The sequence below is a fragment of the Arabidopsis thaliana genome, chromosome 2 (genome assembly GCF_000001735.4).
Source record: "Arabidopsis thaliana chromosome 2, partial sequence".
In the NCBI taxonomy this organism is placed as follows: domain Eukaryota; kingdom Viridiplantae; phylum Streptophyta; class Magnoliopsida; order Brassicales; family Brassicaceae; genus Arabidopsis; species Arabidopsis thaliana.
The window spans coordinates 16,676,252-16,696,197 of NC_003071.7; the positions used below are offsets into that span (position 1 = coordinate 16,676,252).

The 19,946-nt window shown below is 35.6% G+C and overlaps 5 protein-coding genes and 2 long non-coding RNA genes across 15 annotated transcripts; 1 reads left to right on the forward strand and 6 right to left on the reverse strand.

Annotated features, from left to right (window-relative positions):
* Nucleotides 1–290: 290 nt before the first annotated feature.
* Nucleotides 291–4,252, reverse strand: AT2G39950 (flocculation protein). Of its 9 annotated transcripts, none has more exons than NM_001336815.1 (5): nucleotides 4,203–4,238; nucleotides 3,603–3,939; nucleotides 3,406–3,521; nucleotides 1,784–2,027; nucleotides 291–1,706 (listed from the first exon to the last, which is right to left on the reverse strand). In NM_001336815.1, the coding sequence occupies exons 2-5, from the start codon at nucleotides 3,708–3,710 to the stop codon at nucleotides 507–509; spliced, it is 1,668 nt and encodes a 555-aa protein (NP_001324677.1). In that variant the 5' UTR covers nucleotides 3,711–3,939; nucleotides 4,203–4,238; the 3' UTR covers nucleotides 291–506. The 9 variants fall into 9 exon arrangements, with proteins under 9 accessions (NP_001324677.1, NP_001078026.1, NP_181524.1 ...); NM_001084557.5 differs by having other exon boundaries at nucleotides 4,051–4,238; NM_129553.3 differs by having other exon boundaries at nucleotides 3,603–4,252.
* Nucleotides 4,253–5,044: 792 nt separating this feature from the next.
* AT2G39960 (Microsomal signal peptidase 25 kDa subunit (SPC25)) lies at nucleotides 5,045–7,467 on the reverse strand. Its single transcript, NM_129554.4, has 5 exons — nucleotides 7,139–7,467; nucleotides 6,916–7,067; nucleotides 6,575–6,656; nucleotides 5,602–5,744; nucleotides 5,045–5,514 (listed from the first exon to the last, which is right to left on the reverse strand). The coding sequence occupies exons 1-5, from the start codon at nucleotides 7,238–7,240 to the stop codon at nucleotides 5,415–5,417; spliced, it is 579 nt and encodes a 192-aa protein (NP_181525.2). The 5' UTR covers nucleotides 7,241–7,467; the 3' UTR covers nucleotides 5,045–5,414.
* A 113-nt stretch (nucleotides 7,468–7,580) lies between these two features.
* PXN (Mitochondrial substrate carrier family protein) lies at nucleotides 7,581–10,564 on the reverse strand. Its single transcript, NM_129555.4, has 11 exons — nucleotides 10,239–10,564; nucleotides 10,061–10,146; nucleotides 9,891–9,968; nucleotides 9,632–9,706; nucleotides 9,389–9,519; nucleotides 8,939–8,993; nucleotides 8,655–8,762; nucleotides 8,444–8,512; nucleotides 8,247–8,348; nucleotides 8,031–8,154; nucleotides 7,581–7,947 (listed from the first exon to the last, which is right to left on the reverse strand). The coding sequence occupies exons 2-11, from the start codon at nucleotides 10,139–10,141 to the stop codon at nucleotides 7,775–7,777; spliced, it is 996 nt and encodes a 331-aa protein (NP_181526.1). The 5' UTR covers nucleotides 10,142–10,146; nucleotides 10,239–10,564; the 3' UTR covers nucleotides 7,581–7,774.
* An 857-nt stretch (nucleotides 10,565–11,421) lies between these two features.
* On the reverse strand, nucleotides 11,422–13,931 carry AT2G39980 (HXXXD-type acyl-transferase family protein). The gene has a single exon (NM_129556.4). It carries the CDS (start codon nucleotides 13,632–13,634, stop codon nucleotides 12,186–12,188), a length of 1,449 nt encoding a protein of 482 aa, NP_181527.1. The 5' UTR covers nucleotides 13,635–13,931; the 3' UTR covers nucleotides 11,422–12,185.
* Nucleotides 11,466–11,997, forward strand: AT2G39975 (uncharacterized protein; the record flags this gene model as incomplete). The annotated part of the gene is made up of 2 exons (NM_001336816.1): nucleotides 11,466–11,494; nucleotides 11,593–11,997. The coding sequence occupies exon 2, from the start codon at nucleotides 11,620–11,622 to the stop codon at nucleotides 11,995–11,997; it is 378 nt and encodes a 125-aa protein (NP_001318387.1). The 5' UTR covers nucleotides 11,466–11,494; nucleotides 11,593–11,619.
* Nucleotides 13,932–17,701: 3,770 nt separating the features above from the next.
* AT2G09095 lies at nucleotides 17,702–17,904 on the reverse strand. The gene has a single exon (NR_140468.1). It is a non-coding gene; the product is annotated as an other RNA (long non-coding RNA).
* Nucleotides 17,905–18,377: 473 nt separating this feature from the next.
* On the reverse strand, nucleotides 18,378–18,697 carry AT2G09100. The gene has a single exon (NR_140469.1). It is a non-coding gene; the product is annotated as an other RNA (long non-coding RNA).
* Between the last annotated feature and the right edge of the window lie 1,249 nt (nucleotides 18,698–19,946).

The following is a 19,946-nucleotide window of genomic DNA, read 5'->3' on the forward strand; positions in this document are numbered from 1 at the left end:
TATTTGGTACAAGTTCAACATCAATTGTCGAAAGAAAGCGCTCAAAATGGTACTTTTGGAACAAAGACTATTTACATGTCTTTTTTTTAACGTCTTTGGGATTAAATCATTCAGCAACAAGACTTAAAAAGCAGCAAATTATTAACTTTTAGTGCTTATTACAGTTGCGAAAAGAACCAATCACATTGAAATTTCTTTCAGTGACAAAAGTTTTTCCAATAGAAAAAAAAAGCTCAGGAAAAGTATTAGAAAGAACAACAATGACTATGAATAAGGAGGGAACCATGAAAGAAAATGAATACTGCAAAAGAACTTTTTTATTATGATCGTATTTCTTAGCTTCATTTGAAACTCGGAAATAACAAAGGTAATATAAGCAAGCTACAAAAAACCCGACTAATTACACCTGAAACCAAAAGACTTGGGCTGAACAAAACCAAAAACTAGGCGAGAGATGAGTTTTCTATACACTTAACTCGGACCACACTTACAAAGAACCAAAAAAATTAACCAGAAGTCTCTCTGGGAGGCGCAGGCACTGCTTCGCTTGAGCTCACACTCTCACCACCACCATCTCCTCCCTCAACTGAACTCGGTTGTTGCAACCCAATAGGTGCAAACAAGCTCACACCACTCACATCCCGGCTCACACTGTATAGACCTCTGCTTCCATGATGGTTCAAAGGTGTAGATGTTGTTGCATTGGCTCCGCTTATGAGCAATCGTAGTGTTTCTCTTGCACCTTTCTCGACCAGCGAATCATTCTCCACTGGGAGCGGAGGGATGCCCGTGGATATTATCCCGGTGGGTCCAGCGCTTACCAGATAGCTTTGACCTGAAGAGAAGATATCGATAACTGGAATATGAACAATAGGGTCGCACATTATAGGAATCATCATCTGTTGCTGGGATGATGATGATGATGAGCCTGGAATGGGTATGTGGTGGACTAATGGTAATGGAGGGATGTCAGAGAGATCGAGCGGTGATGACGGGATCAAGAATCCATCTGATCCCGATGCTGGTAATAAGGAGGAAAGTGGCGGAAGGGAAGGTAGCTCAATGGATAGTGGAGGGAACTGATAAGAGGCAGATGGTGCGTGAAGCGATGAAGTGGTTGGAGGGCACCAGCAATAATAAGGAGAAAAGACTGGTGGACCCATCTTCAAAGGAAATGGGGGAGGTCCGGTCATTGTACTTGGTGTTGACTCTGCTTCTTCAAAAGCAATAATTTGTCTGATTCCATTATAATTCTCAGTAGCTTCTTCAACTTCTCCTTCTGACTGGATAAAACCCTCTACATTGGTGGGGATAGAGGTAATGGATGAATTATCAAAGATTGAGAAATGGCCTTCACTGTGTCCCTTTGATTTATCTCTAGAGGAGATACGTAGAGAAGCATTTCTCAGTGTGTTTTCTTTGAAGGAGCTTGCTCTAGGGCTGAGGCTTCCTTGGGTCTTTGTCTGTTGAGTCCCACAGTGGCGTGCTCTAAGAGATTTTGATGATGCACTCGAGGAGGAATCAGCTGTTTCAGAAAAGCCAGAAGATGATGATGAATCAGGAGATGGGACCTGACAACCTTTGATGTTAGGCACCACTGAACCCATGAGATACAAACGGAGATGAGAAGCAACAGAGCCAAGACGTGATTCTTCAATTCCAGTTAATTCTGAGATTGATGGCTTCTTCTTGATCAAGTCTTTCATCTACACAGGATAACAACAGATGATGAGAAAATTTAGATGCACAGACAAGGATTTTAAAACAACACTATTTCACAAACCTTCCTACGCAATTCAGTTCCCAGAAGTTTTGACTTCTCTGAGCACCAATAGTAAAAAGCATTGCCATTTGCGATCCTTATAACAAAAGATCTACCAGAGCTGTCCACAGTTATCTCCTCAATTGACACCGCAGAGCACTGAGATTTGCTGGTATAGGTAAAGAGTTGTTCTGAATGACCATTGTCTCCAATAAATGAGAGTCTCAAGTCAGATGTTGGCAAGACCATAAGGCTCAGGTTACCCCTGACCAATAGGAGATAAAACGTCAAGAAATCAGTCGGAAAAACACTCTAATATCAAAATCAAAAGCACTAACAAATAAACACTAGATGCTGAAAACCAGAAGTTGGATCAAGTCCAAGAGCTTTTAAATGCTTGCAAGTTACCCTTAATTCAAACTACATCAAAAGAATCTACCAGATAAACATGCAGAACTGTTTACAGAACAGCTATGTTATTAGCCTATTACTAATATTCACAAAACATAGGGTACTGCCGGAATAAACATTATGTTCAATAATTTGGTACTTGACACTTTTTAAGACTGTGGCTTAGCTTAACTGAAACTACATTATTCATAACTTAGCATAGGGACCTGCAACTTAGAAGCTAGAACAAAAAAAGATGATAACATGATTATCTAAGAGCTTCCTGAAACGAACTTTATATAGATCCATTGTAATAAGTTTGAACAGAATAGTACCACCAGAACACACAAAAGACCTTTTAAATCAAATAAGTAGTAACGATGAGAAAACAAAAAGCTTAAATTTACAAAAAAAATACCATTCAATGAAAGCCATAGCGAGATAATATAAAGTGATTAAGAAGGATATATAGTCAGTGATGTTATGACAAAACAGAGAGAAAATTAAAGCCCTATATGACTAGAAATCAAGAACATACTACACAACATTGGTGATGAAACTACCTTTACTTCATCATCTACCAGAGATCATAACAGATTACGCCCACATTACCTACAATAAAAGATACATTTTATTTGGAAGCATGAACAGTATCACTATACGACTGATTGAGATCCTATGATTTCTAAAATTTTAACTAAACCAACGCAAATTATGGATAGACCTTATTACTGAAAGCTAGATATACATTGATACAAACATAACTAACCATATGAACTAAGACTATGTAATACCCCAACCTCCAAAGTGTTAGCACATAAAGAACTGCAAAAGGTCAGTAAAACAGAGATACAACCATTCATATGAAAATAGGTATAGTATTTGATAAAATGAGACCAAACATGGAGAAACTCAGCGAGAGAGTATCAATAAAACTAAAGCAGGAATTGTATGTGTGCACCCAAAAAACTTACTTTGTATCAGCAGATGATTTCAAAATCACTACTGATTCAGATAATCAGCCTGCAATTGAACAAGCATTCATAAAATCGCCTAATCAATGACAGATTACACACAAACCATTAATTAACATTCTGGTATATGCTATGCTACATCTCTAACATAAGAACCGTCTTCAAAGACAACAAAACCTAACTAGAGAGCTATAATTCACAAATCTCTAAGACAACAAAGAGCGAACAAAGAAAATAGCAATTAACACGATTATAACAAAAACAGGACTCATTGATTACCTTATGGGAGTGGGGCGCATTAGAATCCCTTCCTTTATAATCTTCCCGACGCGAACCGAAACCAGAGGTATGCAAAAACATCTAGCCAGCATACCAATTTCCGCAGGCTCGAAGTGCTATTCAATAAACAAGAAATCAGTATTATTATCTCAACAAAAATGGAAACCAAAATCATCGAATTCAGAAACTATTCAAACCTGGCTAAGATGCGCAAGCAATCGATCTTCAGCCATTCCATTAGAAACGTTAAGCTTCAACAACGGCTTCAATCTCTCATCACCTCGACAAGCTCCCATAACTTGCATGTCCAAAGCTTGTAACCACCGTAAAACCCTATCCTCTCCAACCAAAAAGTCTCCTCCGGTTGCATCAGTCAACGGATCTGAAACTCTACTCTCAATCCTCGTCAATTCATTCTCTCCTTCGGTTCCATTAAATTGAGAGTCATCAGTCGTCGACGACGAAATAGACAAATCATCACCGTCATTTGGTTGATCATCACGGTGCTGATGATCGTCTCCGGTATCTCGCTTCCTAGAATCGGCCATATCAAATATCGTATCGGTAACTTGTCAGAGAAACCAAAAACTCGATCCAGAAATTGACAAAATAAAAAAAGTTCGTCGAGTTTCAAAATAAAAAAACCTAAAGATTGATTAGTGCTTTCAAATTTCAAAGAATCAAATCCAAATTGAGAGAAGAGGTAGGGTTTGTTCTAATTAAATTTTTTTTTTTTTTTTTGATTGATGTTGTTTCGAGAGAGAGAGAATAAAAATATCTTTAATTGAAACAAGTGCCTTTTTTTGGATGCCCTTCGCGGAAGATGGAAAGATAAGAAAACCAAAACAGCACAACGTTTACGTTTATATAGGTTAGATGTTCTGGCGGATTCGAAACGATTTTATTTAATTTATTTTATTCAAAACATTTGAGATCCGGGGCTCGTTTTGATTGAATCCTATGGTGGGTCCTACAAATTTAGGAGTGGGTTCCTTGCAAAACCTGACTTCGAGCTGGTGCCACGTCAGCTTTTAATGGGCCCTAGCAAAGGATGGGCCTGTGTTTTTTTTTATTGCAAACCTATATTTTTCTTTCGTTGAAATTGATCTTCGGCGATGGACAGGTTGTATTTTGTGGCCAATGAATGGATAAAAAATGTATGGATTATAGCATGTGATTTGGAATATTTTAAAATTCCACTACGTTATGTTAATACGAGGAGAAAGTTTTTTCAAACGAAAATTGGTTTAATAGCTTCCATATTTTTAGAGATTTATTTTATTATAAATTTTTATATTAATTTTTTTTTTTTTTGACCGCTGCTATGATTAGAATTTAGAACTATGAAAAGCAGGAAAAACAAAAATTATGGTATCTTTTAAAACACAATTCTTTACATTATTTTATTTGGAGTTTTATATGTTTAAAATTGTATATCCAAATTTGGATTGTCATCTTACATCAAGAAAGTTATTCAATACTTTTGCAAAATCATAGAGACCCATCTCTTGTTAAGCTGTGGAATTTTTTATAACGGAAAATGGAAAATTTTCTAATCAAAAAGTGCTAAAAAAAGGCGACTCCAACCAACTACAATCACCAAATGAACTTTCCCAAGCCATACGAGAAAGAAAAGGCTGTCTAAAAAGAGACTAGAGTCATCCAAGCCACTCATATCATATGTAGGTGTTTTATCATCAATCATACAAAATATTACGAATCAAATCATCCACAATTCGTGAAGCATTTGACCTTTTTTTTATGTATGATCTAGTACAAATAACTAAACGACAAGCATATACTTGATGTGAGCCATTGGCTTACTAACTTAGGTAAAGCTTTTTATTCTTTTCTAAATAGTGATCATAAAATCTCGGATTAATTCAAAAAGTTGGCTATAAGGAAAAATCCAAATATTAGTTTCATCTCTAAACAAAGTCACCATCGATTTAGTATTCTAAAACGCCAACATATGGAGTTTCAAAAGCATATATTTCTCTGGAAGATGATCATTTCTTCTTCTTTGGTTCTTCTTCTGCATAGTTCTTGATTAGTGCTTCTACGTCTTTCCAGAATAAACCCTCAACAAGAACTCCATCTTTCGTGAACCTGAAAAACACACAGAGAAACCATCTAATGAGACTCATGTAAGGAAAACAGAGCGAGCAATTGTAAGAAAGATGCCGAGAGAGAGACCATTGGGTGACACTTTTGGTGAGCTGAACTGACTTCCCAGCTGAGATTGATTTTGGATCAGCACTGTCGATGGTGAGAGTGTACTGATCAGAGAATCTGGGCAACTTTGAAGATACCACCAAACCAGTGCTGGTGAATGATCCCTGCGTATCAACCATCAGATTTTAAGATTTTTCCAAAGAGGAGCACCAAATGATGAGCTAAACATACATGTTTGAACAGTAGCAAAACAAATGAGAGTGAGCAAATATATATCAACCAGAGAGCTTTAGGATCTTGAGTCTTGACATAACAAAATGAAGCAATCCCACTAACCAAATTATTGCATCAATTTAACATGGCTTCAGAAAGACAAAATGTCTGAGCTCTTTTTGTTATGTTTCCTAGAGCTAACTAAACGAGTACAGAATGAAATGTTTGGAAAAAAAAATCTCATCGTCTCGGATACTAACTAAATGAGAGGAGTAATTTCTTCAAGCTGGTAAGAATGAGAAATAAACCACCCAAGTTACAGTCCAGAATCCTCCACTTAGTTGAACAATTATGTTTCGAGAAACAAGACAGAAACGATTGCAAACATCAAAAACTTTTGTTCAACTATTTTTCAAAATCTAAAGTTTGAAGACTAAAACTAATTGAACAATACATTGAAAGGGAAATGTAGTTTTGCCTAGAGCTCAAATGAAAAAAAAAAAAAAAAAAAAAGATGCCTTAAGATATGCAAAGTTGCAAACTTTACATAACATGTCAGGCAAGCAGAAACAAAATACAAAACAAAAGGAATGCAAAAGTTTGACACCAGAATTCAAACTATAGCTCCAGTTAAAAGTAAGTGAACAAGGAAAAAAGGTACATTATGCACCTAAATCACAGAAATACAATACAATTGTAGCATCATAGACAAAACAAGAATGTAGCCCAAACCACGAAACTTCTCAATGAAATAACTTTTCTAAATAGTCAGAGACCAAACCTCAGGAGGATAGGTGAACAAAATCGCATTCTTCTCCTTAGTGTACAGAATCAGCTGCAACACCGCATTCAACACTACATACGTGTCATATAGTCAAGGACCAAACATCTTCTTCAGAATTATCCAAATACAAGACATATATCGATCAGCTTCTATAGTCATACTTTAGATACAAGAAGGTTTTCCAAAATCTAATGCTAACTAAGCACAAAGAATTCGAGCCACATTACAAGTTCTCTAATCTCAATTTTCTTAAATTTCATCTTAGCCACTGGAAACCAACCAAATGAGAGTCAAGCAGAAAGCAGAAAGTATCAATTGAATTCGAGAAAAAAGGATATAATGCGATGCATCCAATCAAAAAATCCCTGTTCTCAGGGAATTTCTTGTTGTAGAATTGAGCAACAAGAGCAACAACGATGATAATCGTTCCCAAAATCAGTTTGAGGTTGCTCAATCTCACATCCTCCTTATAGCCACGGCTCGTAACGATCTACGAATCATAGATTCACATATCAGAGAAATATGGAGCAACGAACAAGGAAAATCTTAGAAAATTCTTACATCGGAGACGGATTCGTCAAGGATGTGCTTGATCGAGTGGTGGTCCAATAGATTGGCCTTCTTAACATTCTTGTTGGTTGATTCTGTCTTCTTCTCCTCCATGGTGAACAGATCGGATCCAGATAATACCAGATCTCTAATGTTCTTCGAAAATTCGAACGCAGAGTTTCAGATTTTCACGAGCGCTGAGACTAGGAGAGACTGATGTTTTTGGTTCGAGGAGGAAGAAGACGATATATTGGATGGAGCTAGAAGACGTTTCAGTCAAAACTCGTTTATTATGATGTCGTTTTGATGGATGAAATTTATTGGGCCTTGCTGGGCTTAATGTAGTCAAGTCAACTAATGACACATCTAAACCTTTTTTGTCAACTAATTAAACCCTTATTTGACTATTATAAACTTAAATGCTGAAGATTTCTTTCTATTGAAGAAAGAACAAAGGAAATCTGCCAAACTTTATTCAGATTTCATTACTAAAGAATCTTGCAGAAATTACAATAATCAATTGCAATCATCAGGAAATGAACAACAATCCCAATAGTGTAATAATTAATCAAGAAAACTATTGGAAATTTAATCTATTTTTATTTATTTCTAACTACTAGCGTTCATTCAAGAAGGCTTGGACTTGACTTAGCTAGAGGTAGCGTTTGAGAGCAACAGCTTAGCTCCCTTGACAAGCTCTTCCTTGATCATGAACAGAACCGCAGCAGCTAAAACGCTCTGCACAATCTTTGTGCTCATCCCTTTATAAAACCCGTAAAGCCCTTCATATCGAATCATTTTCAGAATCGCGTCCAATGTTCCTGTAATTCAAAACCAACACAGCAACTCTTAGCTTTAACTGACAAATGAGTTATTTTGGCCATTTCATGATAAGAGGGAAAACCTTTGTATTGTTGTCTTTTGTCCCCTGTTGTGACCTGTTTGGCTTGAAGTCGCGACTTTACAACCAAGAGAGGGTAAGTTGTGACTGTAGCTCCGAGTTTCGCCACAGCTCCGAGAAGAAATGTCTGTGGAAAATAGAAAGCACAATCATGGGAAGTTGGAAAGCAAGTAAACATCTTATTCAAAAAAAACGAAAGCAAAATGCTAGAGTCTGAACCTCCAAAGCGGTAACGTTGTTGCTACCCTTCAAGGCACGCTTTTTCTTCAGCTTGGTTAGCATTGTCTCGTACAACATAAATTGCATTGACGGATTACTTACCTGTGGGTTAAAAACACACACACACATCTAATTATTAATAAAATGCACCTAGACAAACAATACAAGAGAAGCTTCAAAATCATAAGCTCACGTACCATGATCAATGTTGGAATTACACCTTTCCAGAAGCCAGTTATTCCAGCTTCATCGTAAACCTCTCGAATCTGAGACATTGTTCAACAAATATCACAGAAACTGTCTTAATTGAGAGGTTTATAGAGTTTGATTTGACTCATAATAATTGATATGAGTATATGACCCTAGCCAGCTTCTTCTAGTTTTTAAATACGGGAAGCTGCCTCATACCGTATTAAAGGTCCCATATGGACGCGGCTCAACAGCAACCAGAGCTTCTGCATTAGAAGAAGGTGACTCGGGGGCCGCTGTTTGATCTTTTGTCATTTTTCTGTGGGTCTGCATACAAGTATTCAAAAAATCAAGAGGAGAAATAAAAGTGAGGAGAGAAAATCCATAGATTCATGCTCAAACGCAAAACTAAAACTACCACGGACCAAAGAAAATGTAATTGAAATTGACTGGACAGCGTAAGAAGCACTTTACGGTACTAGTGTATATGAAGCCATTTATACCTGCATACGCGTAACAATCACCCAAATCGGATTCGTCATAAGAACATTAACCGATCTGCACAGTGAGAGTGTTATCAAAATTCACATGAGCCAACGGAAACAATGGAAAAAAAACAAATTACAATAATGAACTATACATGCGACCAAAGTTTACAATCAAAGAAGAAAACAGCTATGACAGTAGGACCTGACAGGAAAAGTTAAGACCATCCACCTAGAAGCTCCACTAGACAAGTAACAGTATAATAGCATAGATGATAGCATTAGAAATGTGACCGTGGCGAGCCTTCACCCACAGCCAATGTGAAGTTTATGAGAAAAACTGAAGCACCTAAGAGCTATTTTGAAATTCTGTATAGCATTCCTAACTAATGGTAATCTCTAATCCGTATTGTAACAGACCAAAAACTAGCATATAAAACAAATTTACATAACGAAATTCTATTGTACCCGGCAAAGGCAGCCACTAAAAGTGAAGCAAACATCCCAACTGATCCGTCACCCAAACCTTTCTTCTTCCGTGCAAGAGCTGTGGCTTCAGCTCGATTCCGAAACACTTGGTAGAAGTAGTAGTACACACCCTGTCTCATCCAAAATTAACATCCACTTTCAAGCCTATATTCTAAACTTCATACCAAAAAAATGGCTAAAATTACAGATTCTCCAAATATTCACACCAATGAGAGAACATACCTGTGATGCAGCCGTTCCAGCAAGAGACGGCGCCAATCCACCATATAACCTCTCCCATCCTTCTTGTTTGACAACCTTCAACACAAATCAAAGCTATTTAATAACAGGTCATACAAATGTAAGACAACAAAAGAATCCATTACACGTTCTTTCTAAAACTAGAACCAAATCAGAGCAAATCAAGGCTCATATACTATAGCAACACTCATGTATTGAATCTCTGATCATGAGATTGAGAGTGGAAAACAAAAAAAAAAACCTGACACATGTGTTCGATAGTTCCAAGTTTCCTCTTCTCCCTCTTCAGATCCCGCTCCGTCTGTTGGCGCGTATTTACCTAATTCAACGATTAACAAACAGACACAATCGCGTTTAAACGAGACGATTGAAGATTATCCAGAAGAATTAGGTGACGAAAGAATCGTGTACAGTTTGAAGAGGATAAGTGAGAAGCTGAGCAATGATCCCACCACCAGCTCCAGCCAATCCATTGATCAAAGCGTCCGACATGATTTCTATATTCCAACACCAACAAAATTATGAGCAAAAACAAGAGAAATCGAAAATCGCTGATTCTAATGCCAAGGAGGAAGAGATCCAGAATTACCTCCGGTTCGGATAAGGATTGAAGAATCGTCGTGAAATCTTCCGACAAACGGAGAGAATCGCAGAAGCTTAAGAGGATGTTGTTAATGATGGCGTCTGTAGGAAAGGAGCTTCTTCTCCATTCCCCAAATAATGAATGACTTTAATTCTCTCTTTTTTTCGCTTCAGAAGTTCATTCGAAGAAAGAAAGACACGCAAGTTGACGTTGAGGAATGAGGAGTGTAGGAGGTATGTAATTGACTGATATGCCCTTATAATTGAGTGATATTACGGAAGCCTAACCTTCCATGTACTACTAGTTTGGTTTAGCTGGATAAGACTCTTTTTCTTGAACTGCGTGTTCGGTCTTATTTGATTCAGCTTAGCATATAAAGATGGATATCATTCCATAATTAGTTTGCCTCCGTGGTTTGTTTAACTTTTAAACGTTTGGCTGAATATGGTATGACTCGGTTTACATATTTGCTTTATACTAGTATCATAGATAAATCATGATTTAGTTTTATCTACATTATGCATATTGTTAGACAAACTAAAATATGTTTTAAGACTGAAATATTTTCCTCATTTTCTTAAATAACTCGTTTTGTAAAACTAAATTACAATTCATTTGCTTCGAATTATCTTCTTTGATTTTATAGTAAGACTGTTGGGGATCGAAAGCTATCTATCTCTCACCATCGTATGGGCTTACTAGCTTTAATTGAGCTTCTTTTAAACTTTTCAGGTTAGGCCTAAAGCTCTTTGTACAGGCCCAAAGCCCATCTCTAACTTTTGGACAGAAGAATCCAACAAGAGAGAAACATTTCTTTGGCAGTTGAGGTATCAATTGTTAATAAACAACTTCAGAAGTAAATAAATTGTTAATGATTTGAATGAAGTTGGAGTGCAGGATGGATATAATACCAAATGTACATGAAAAATTTAATCTCACGATTAATATGAGTAGATGTATCTTTAATATAGAGGTTGGGCGTGTGGCATTTTATAGTTTTTAATCTAATAGCGTGCTTACACATATTTCCATTTTAAAAAGATTTAAGTGCATACTTCCCCATCATTTATTTTGATACAGGTGTGAAAATTAACAATAATTAATATTAATCATAATTGTCAATAAATTATTTTCACAAATTATAAAATATTGTTAAATCTTATTATAAATAGATGTTATGATAAGTTTTGGTTAAGTAATACTCAAAATACAGTAGCAAACTAATCACATCATCAATAATTGGAGGTTTTAAAAAAAACTAAGTAGAGCTTATATTTTCAATACTATTATGAAAGTAATTTAGCTTTTTTTAGCTCTCCCACTATAAATTCTAACACCCTTATATATGTCTTACGTGTAGAGAAAATCAAAGAAACAACAACAAAAAATGGACTTATTCGTAATGGTAGTAGGAGCATCAGGAATTGGCGACGGTGGTGAACAAAAATACAACTACAAGTTGAGAGCTTGGACTAACGAAGATGATCCACGCCAAACAAAGATTGTGACAACAAACGCAGATCCTGAGTTCCGTGAGGTTTTGCATCTTCCTCAAAACATGGCTTCATCTTTTCTCAATTTGGAGTTGTTCAGTGTAAATTCAGCTGACACTGACGCATTTTTCATTGGGAGGGCAAATACAGCATTGCCCATGAAAACAAACGCTAATGTGTACCGTAAGATCAAACTTCAGAACTTGGACACCAGTGGAAATATCGTAACTGTTGGTTATCTTGAAGTTTATCTTGGCCTCGAGACTGGTTAAGGCAAATTGATGATCTATCTAATGTTACTTTTGGATTCTAGTCGCAATCTAATATAGCAAATGTATAACATTCTTTTCAAGGGTCAACTTACAAAGTCACATTACAATAATCTTACATCGTTAAGTTCTTAATTAACAAGAAAAGAAAAACAGAGAAAAACCGTTAACGTTATTATTCATAAACTCCGTTACTTATTAGTCACGTATCGCATAAACTCACCGTCAGATTCAATCCCAGCCATAGTCTCCGGCGATAAAACCACCTCCAAATCAACAGTCCCGTTTCCTTCCCTCCCCGGAAACGCCGAAATCTTCCCATCAAACTTATTCGACCGTCCACTTCTAACCGCCACCGGCCTTCCCCACCCGAAATCATTATCATACATCGGAAACCTCGGAGAGCTTCCCATAGTAACCGAAGCTCCGTCGGCATTTCCAAGAGGAAAACACCTGGGATTCGCTTCCCAATCCGCCACAACGCTACGAATCCTCCCGTCTTGATGAGCCGCAACACTCTGGTTAAGCTGATCAGCGCACCATTTAAGATCACGTGACAAAACCTCTGCCGCAGTCGCAAACGTAGGAACGCTTTGAATCGCGTTTCCGAAATACTCCGGATTCAGTTTAGGACTCAAACGGTGACGACAATTCACAGCCATACGAAACGTAGTCGTTTTCGAACTCGGAAGCTTCCTCGCACGTGTGATCGCACGCCAAAGCAACGCGCATAGAGATTGAAACGACGAGATCTCAACCGCGACGGGTTTCGAAACGGCGTCGTTTCTCCCAAACAAACTCTCCAACATTTCCGTTAAAATACCGTTTTCTTTTCCGTTAAGTTTATCGTTGCTTTGTTTCCCTAACAACTCAACACCGTCTATTTCGCCGTTATCAACCGTCAACCATTTCTTCTTGTTCACCACAGCTTTAAGCTCTTGAATCGATTCTCTACTGAAACTGAATATCCGTTCACGTAACGGCGCGTTTTCGTCAAATGTCACCTTTGGACCACCTTGAGGGACTTTGAGCACAGCCGGTGAGATTAGCACAGACTCCCGCGTAAAATCAGGCTGACGTGTCACATTCTTAGCACCTCTAGAAACCTCCGCGAAGGTGTTAATGAAATTCCACAGCGAGGTTCCGTCAGTCACGGCGTGGTTAACGGAGCATCCGATGAAAACGCCGTCGTTCAGTTCCGTCACTTGAACGGCGAGGATTGGTCTGTTATGTCCCTCGTAGCTCACAGCTCTGTCGTAGGTGAAAAACTCTTTGACTACATCGGGAACGTCGATTCCGGCGATCACGTCGCTCACGTGGATGGATTTTGCTTGGGCGAAAACAAAATCGGCGCCGGCGTCATTGCAGGTGAGGAAAACGTGGCCGGAGGAGGAGGTTGAGAGACGGCCAGCGAGAGGAGGGAAGTGGGTGAGAGTGATTGAGAGAGAGTGTTTGAGGTGTGAGATAAGCGCGGGGAGAGGAAGGTTAGGGCACGTGAAAAGACAACCTTTTTGGATGTAGTGGCAAGAGAGCATGGGAAGATCGGAGACGGAGAGCTTGAGGTCAACGAGGGTTGACTTTTGGTCTGGGAAGACTCTGTTTCTTGAGATTATTGTTACAGATTTCTCTAAAGAAGGCATTTTTGTTTTATTCGTTGGTTCTCTGTTTTGTTAGCTCTCAAGAGTTTTGTGTGTGATTGAGAGAGTGTGATGAGAGAAAAGGATCAGAGGAAGGAGTTATATATAGTGGGGGATGAAGAGAGAGGAGGAAGAGGTTCATGAATCAGATGATGATGTGGCATTACTTGTCTTATTCCCTATTAAAAAAATAGAGGCTTTGATCATCAACTTGTCGCCTGTACTTTGGAAAAGTGTTTCCTTATTTGTGAATTTGGTTGGTAATTTGATCTTCTGTTTTGTTTGTGTAAAAGGGTGTTGTTACACATGAACATGAACTAAAAAGTGAATGCACACTTTATAAACATTTAAGAGTAAGAACAAAAATAATTAATGGTGAAGATAAGATGATGGACCATCATTCAATAAATTAGTTATAGGTTTCACTCAAATTTTCTTCAATTTGTAATTATCAAGTTTTAAAGCAATAAATTTAAATAAACTAGGATGACATCTCAATTATATCTTATTTATTAATATTGTTTTGATACTTCTAAAATCTACTAAAAAATCTTAAAATATATCAATATGTTATAAAATCCACAAAACTCTAATGATATGATCAATTTAAATTTGTTTCCATGACTTATATTAGGTGTGAATTTTCTAATAATATGTACTTTAGAAAACAAAAACAAAAATGACTTTCACAATGTTTTTATGGAACAGGTAACCTGATGTGAGCAAAAATTATCCTTGGACCAATGAAAACGTATATTTTATAATATAATGTGCAAAGAATAAGAAAAAGAAAAAAAAAAAAAAACTTGAACCATAACATAACAATCAAATGATAGTACACTGAAAACAATCAAAATAATAAATTTGTGGAAAACTCGAAAAATAATATCTCTAAACTTTGCTTATATGGTACGAACATTCCGAAGATAAATATTGTCTCCAATGGGTTAGCATTTAACACTCTCTGTCTTTGCTGCCAACAGTTAAACCTATATTGTTTTAAAATTGCAGTAAAAAAGTTAAAACACTAGTTTCAACAGAGATCTCCATAAATCTCAATAATCCAATTAACAAAAGGATTTGCATAAGTGACGAGAAACGTATATTGGAAAGGTAATCTAGACTATTGTCATAGCGAGTAGTTATTATTATTCGGTTAATGTTGATTGCTTCACATCAAAGAGAATATCTCTGAATAAAGAGGTTTGCATTGAAGTCCACAAACAATTTGATATCATGAAATCCCAAAGTTTATTGCAGCCTCTCTCGAGACTAGTGAATCCACGTGGCAAGGACACACATAGTTTCATTTCTTACATGGCCTACATGCACACTGCACAGGTCAGTGTATGAGACGAATAGCAAACCAAAGTGTATGGGCCGGGTCGGATCAACATGCGTAACGGACGAGCTATAGTAACATATTTAGACTTAACTTCGTCATTGACGATTTGTATATTATTGTAAAAGACAAACGAAATTAACGTCTTCTACATTTATAGAACGTTACGTTCGTGGCCGGTTACTAAAAATCGCTATGTGGTGGAAATTAAAACCCTTCTGCGAAAGGAAAAAATAAATAAAACAGCAATTTAATGAAAGTTTTGTTTTATATCATCTAAGGTAGTTGTTGCCCTTCAAAAGTTGCATTTTAAAGATTGGGTTCGAAATTTGTATGGAAGAGGCTTCAATCTCATCGAAAATATATTTGGGTTCGATCTATGATTCCATCGGTTAACCAAATAGTAATAAAAAGGTTTTTGGGGGTATATGAGTGTATTTTATGCAAACGTGATAACTAATTGTGTTTATGATATTAATATAAACTAATTTTCATTTAATGTTTTGAGTTTATGATTGTTATCAGACAGATATGATACGATATTATACAGATAGCGACAATTGATGATATTCATATCACACTATCTAACAAAATCTGGTTTGGTGTATTTGAGGTAAGAGTAAGATAGAAATTGCATGAATCTTTGACCGTGTGAGAGCTGAGATTCTCAAATCCAAAAGATTTTATCTGTATAAAGATTAAAGACACTTCTAAAACTACGTCCTTGGAGTTCCGAGAGATTTGCATGGGGTATGTGAAAAAAAGAAGACTTGTAATGCACTTTTTGTAAGAATTTGTCTTACATGATTGTATACACAAACAATACAAAATAAAAGACTAACCACAAATCATCAAGTAACAAAATAATAAACTATTAGTCACCGAGAGAAAATTGAGATAATTAGCAAGTGTGTTTAATTAAAACACTATAAATCACACTGTTAATGGGTTGTCATTCCTAAAATCCCGATAAAAGTCGGCGTGGAGAATCTCATATTCATCTGATACAGTCTAGCTTTGGCCACTGTCACAACACTTCAAGTGTGTTTATTCTATTGACTAAATTAATGTAAGAAATTAGAAAATCCTAATCATAGCTTATGTTTGAGCTAACTTTGACATAAAGTGTCGGTTTCTGCAATTATTACACCAAGATTCTCGTTAACCGTCATTTTCGTTTTTGTCGGCGTCTTGAGATTTTTATTATTTGCAAACTGCCACTTGAAGTGATCTGGTACGATGCAGGAAACTGCAAACACTAGTCTTAATTTTGACCGTTGGATTGGAACTCCAGTCGTTTATTCATGTTCATCGGACGGATAGTGTAGGTTACTTGAGTTTGGTTGAGTTGCGATTGACACATGATAAACATTAGTATAAGTACATGAACTATTTTTGACTCGGAACGTTCTTGACGATTATTGACTCGTTCACTAATTTTATTTTGATATTTAATCGACGTCATATCTTTCTCGTTTTACCAACAAAGAAAAAAAGATATATCTTTCTTGATATTATTTCGAGAAATACTTCAACTTCTTTTTCTTCTGTCCTGATAAATAATATAATATATTTTACTTACAAATCTCTTTCGTCTATAGTTGCCAAAAAAAAAAATTGCTTTTGTTGGTTAACACTCTGAATACTTGTGCTCAGATCATATATATATATATATAGTACCACGTACAAGTTATTAAATTATATATGTATAGTTACAAAATACAACCATAATCAATCTCGGGGTTATAAGAAAACGACAATAATGAATCAGGCGTTAATAATTATTATATATACGTCTACTTTTCAAAACTTTTTTACCATCACTCCTCATTTGGAACACACAAAACTCTGGAATAATGAAATCTATACATAATTTAGCTGTGGATCAGAAGTATGATAAAAATAATATTAGTTGGTTGATTAAAAAAGAAAAACTTTGAGATCTACCACGTGTTTGACAGGTTGACAAGCGAAGCTTGTATACTATTTCCAGTACGTGGAATGTATTATGTATTAAATTCGATAATCAGATGAGATATGCTCTACGAAAATGTGTGAATTCAAGTACAATAAATTGTCAATAGATGATACTATATAACTGATTTATTATACCTAACAAGTGGATACATGCGACCCATTTTGACAGTTTAGAACCAGCCAGACATGAGAAGCTTCGATCCATAATTTTCTGACGGGTTAATTAATCATATAAATGCTAGTATTCTTTTTTACTTTAGTGAACACAAGAATATTCTGGATGAAATATCCAGTTTTTTTTTTAGTATAACAAGCAATTAAAATCTTAAATGATTTAATTAAAATTTGATATACAAGAATAACTGGAAAAAAAATTGCCATTATAGATTGTATACTTTACACGCTGGTCTATATCAACATTTAAGTCGAGGATATCTCGAAGTCAAGATAATTCAGGCTTAATACGAATGGACATTTGATGATATTATAGGATATTGATGAGCCGAAATGATCATTTTGGACCAAACCGATAGGATCAAAACTTATTATTTTTGTTTTGTTTTTGGCGACCTGCATATCTATCTTCGACCAGCCGACCATGAGCTATTTTGGATGAGGTCTTACAAAAAAAACAGAACCAATCAATCACAATATCTTAGATCATAATTTAGGAGTTTATATAAAAGACCCTTATATAATTAGTTAATCGATAAACGTGTAAAATTATTTGTGGTCTGTGAGAGAGAGCATGAATATGATGGAAGCAAAGAAGAAAATAATTAAAAGCAAAGCGTAGGAGGGTTGTTTGTTTTGCTTGAAACTATAAAATCCGATGATAGTTTTGGAAATGATCGAAAGTGAAAAGTTGGCTATTTCTTTGGTTTCTGAAGTCTATTTTTGACATTCTTTGTTGGTACATTATAATAAAACAGAAAAGGCACACTTGGCTATCCACATATATCGAAGGACGCCGCTTTCTACCTACAAATTTTTATTTTTGGTCAAGACTACAATTTTATTTATTAAGCTATTTCATTTTATTTACTTTTCTTTATTTATTTTTAAATTGTTTATTTTATTGTTAAAAGTTTATTTCTAATCGTAATTGCAAAAAAGAGTTGTCCTTTTCTTCCTCTTTTGCTGATCAGATCATAAACCATTAAATGATTCCGATTTTCACATATGAAAACAGTTCTTTTAAAATTATCCATATAGGATTGAGAAATCACATAAATGTTTAATATGCAATTGGTAACGCGAACGGATTAATGTTTATGTTTTTCTTTTTTTGCCTCAAGTGTTTATGTTTTACAACTATATTTTTGAAAATTATAGTCACTTTTCATATTTGTTTAAGAACTATTACATATAAACACGTACGAAAGCAAGACATGATGTTTTGTTCTAATGCTTTGAGCTAATTACTTTTCAGCCAACAAAACAATGCCCTTAAAAAGAAAGAAAAATATACTTTCTCGATATGTCTCGTCTTCCACTATTGTCCGGTGCTGTACTCTTGTAATGGACTAGATCGTGTGTCAATTCAGACCGAAAGCCATGCATTTTGTTTTAAGTCTAAAGATTTCTTGATATAATAATTTCAGATTCTTAATTCCTGACAGAAGAAACAAACACAAATGCAGTTAGTGCATAGCGAATTTAAAACAAAAGAATCAATGCTTTATCAGAATAATTATAATAGTTAACTCTAAATTTAATAAATGGATAATATGAAAAAACGACTGTAAAAAATTGAATAATTTTCATATACAAAAACTCTTTTTTCACTGAATTTATCATTATATAAAACAAAGAAAAAAATGAAACCGCATCGCACACCCTTTTTGTATAATAAATAATAAATTAACATTATGAAGGTTTGATTTTTTTAACTATGCTCACCAACTCACCATCAAGAAAATCGTCAACCGTTTAAGATCACAGAAATGTAAAAACAGTAAACACATATACTCACCTCAACATTGTTAGTGTAGATTTTTTCTAAAGAAATCTTAAAGGAGTTCAATCCACCAATTGTGGCCATAGTGTTTAAACCTCATCCATCGAATCAGCTATTGTTACATATCCGAATTTAACATCCCTCGTCAAGGAAATTAGAAGACCAATATACAAGTTATAGACAAATTGAACATGACAGTAGACCTACATGTCAAGAGACGTGAAATATACATACATTATATACATATGTATGTCGAGAATAAATAAAATCATATTGTGCTATGTATGAAGTTTTTAAAATTCGCATTTTATGCGTGCATCCACGCATAATCGGATGTGGGGGTGACCTTTGAAATGCCACAACTTTGCGCGGCCTTGATTTATCTCACGCGGGACATAAATTTAAAATTCCCATATAAATTAGATAGAAATTTCATATTCTCTTATAATTTATACATTATCACAACATAAGTCAAACCTTTGACAAGACCTTCGTTGGTACATATACTATTTGTATAATTATTATAAGTAGCATATAAGGTTGGTTCATGTACCGCAGACTAAATGCATGTAACATACTTTGAACCAAGGCAGTGTTCGTCATATTCATTTTATTCTTCACTTCTACATCAAATTATACAGCTTAAATAAAAATTATCCCATTCTTATGATTTCTTTCCCAAATTCCGTTTTTCGAGCTATGTTCATTCATCAGCGTAATGATTTCTCTCCAAATGTCGTGGTGTTATTAAAAAGAAAGTTAATCAACTCTATACGAATCATTTGAAATGGGACATTTTGATAATTGGTATGTCGTCCATGCCAAGTAAATGGAGGTTTTATGAAGAAAGTCAAAACACACAACAAATTTATGTGGTTCATCAACGGGATGTTGATTACGTACGCATACAAATAGATAATGGTTTACTGTATATAGATCCCAATATATAATTTCAATAACTCAAATAGATATATAATTTCAACCGAAAACAACGGTCCATAATGAATGATCTCAGCGAGAGTTCAGTTTAAACATG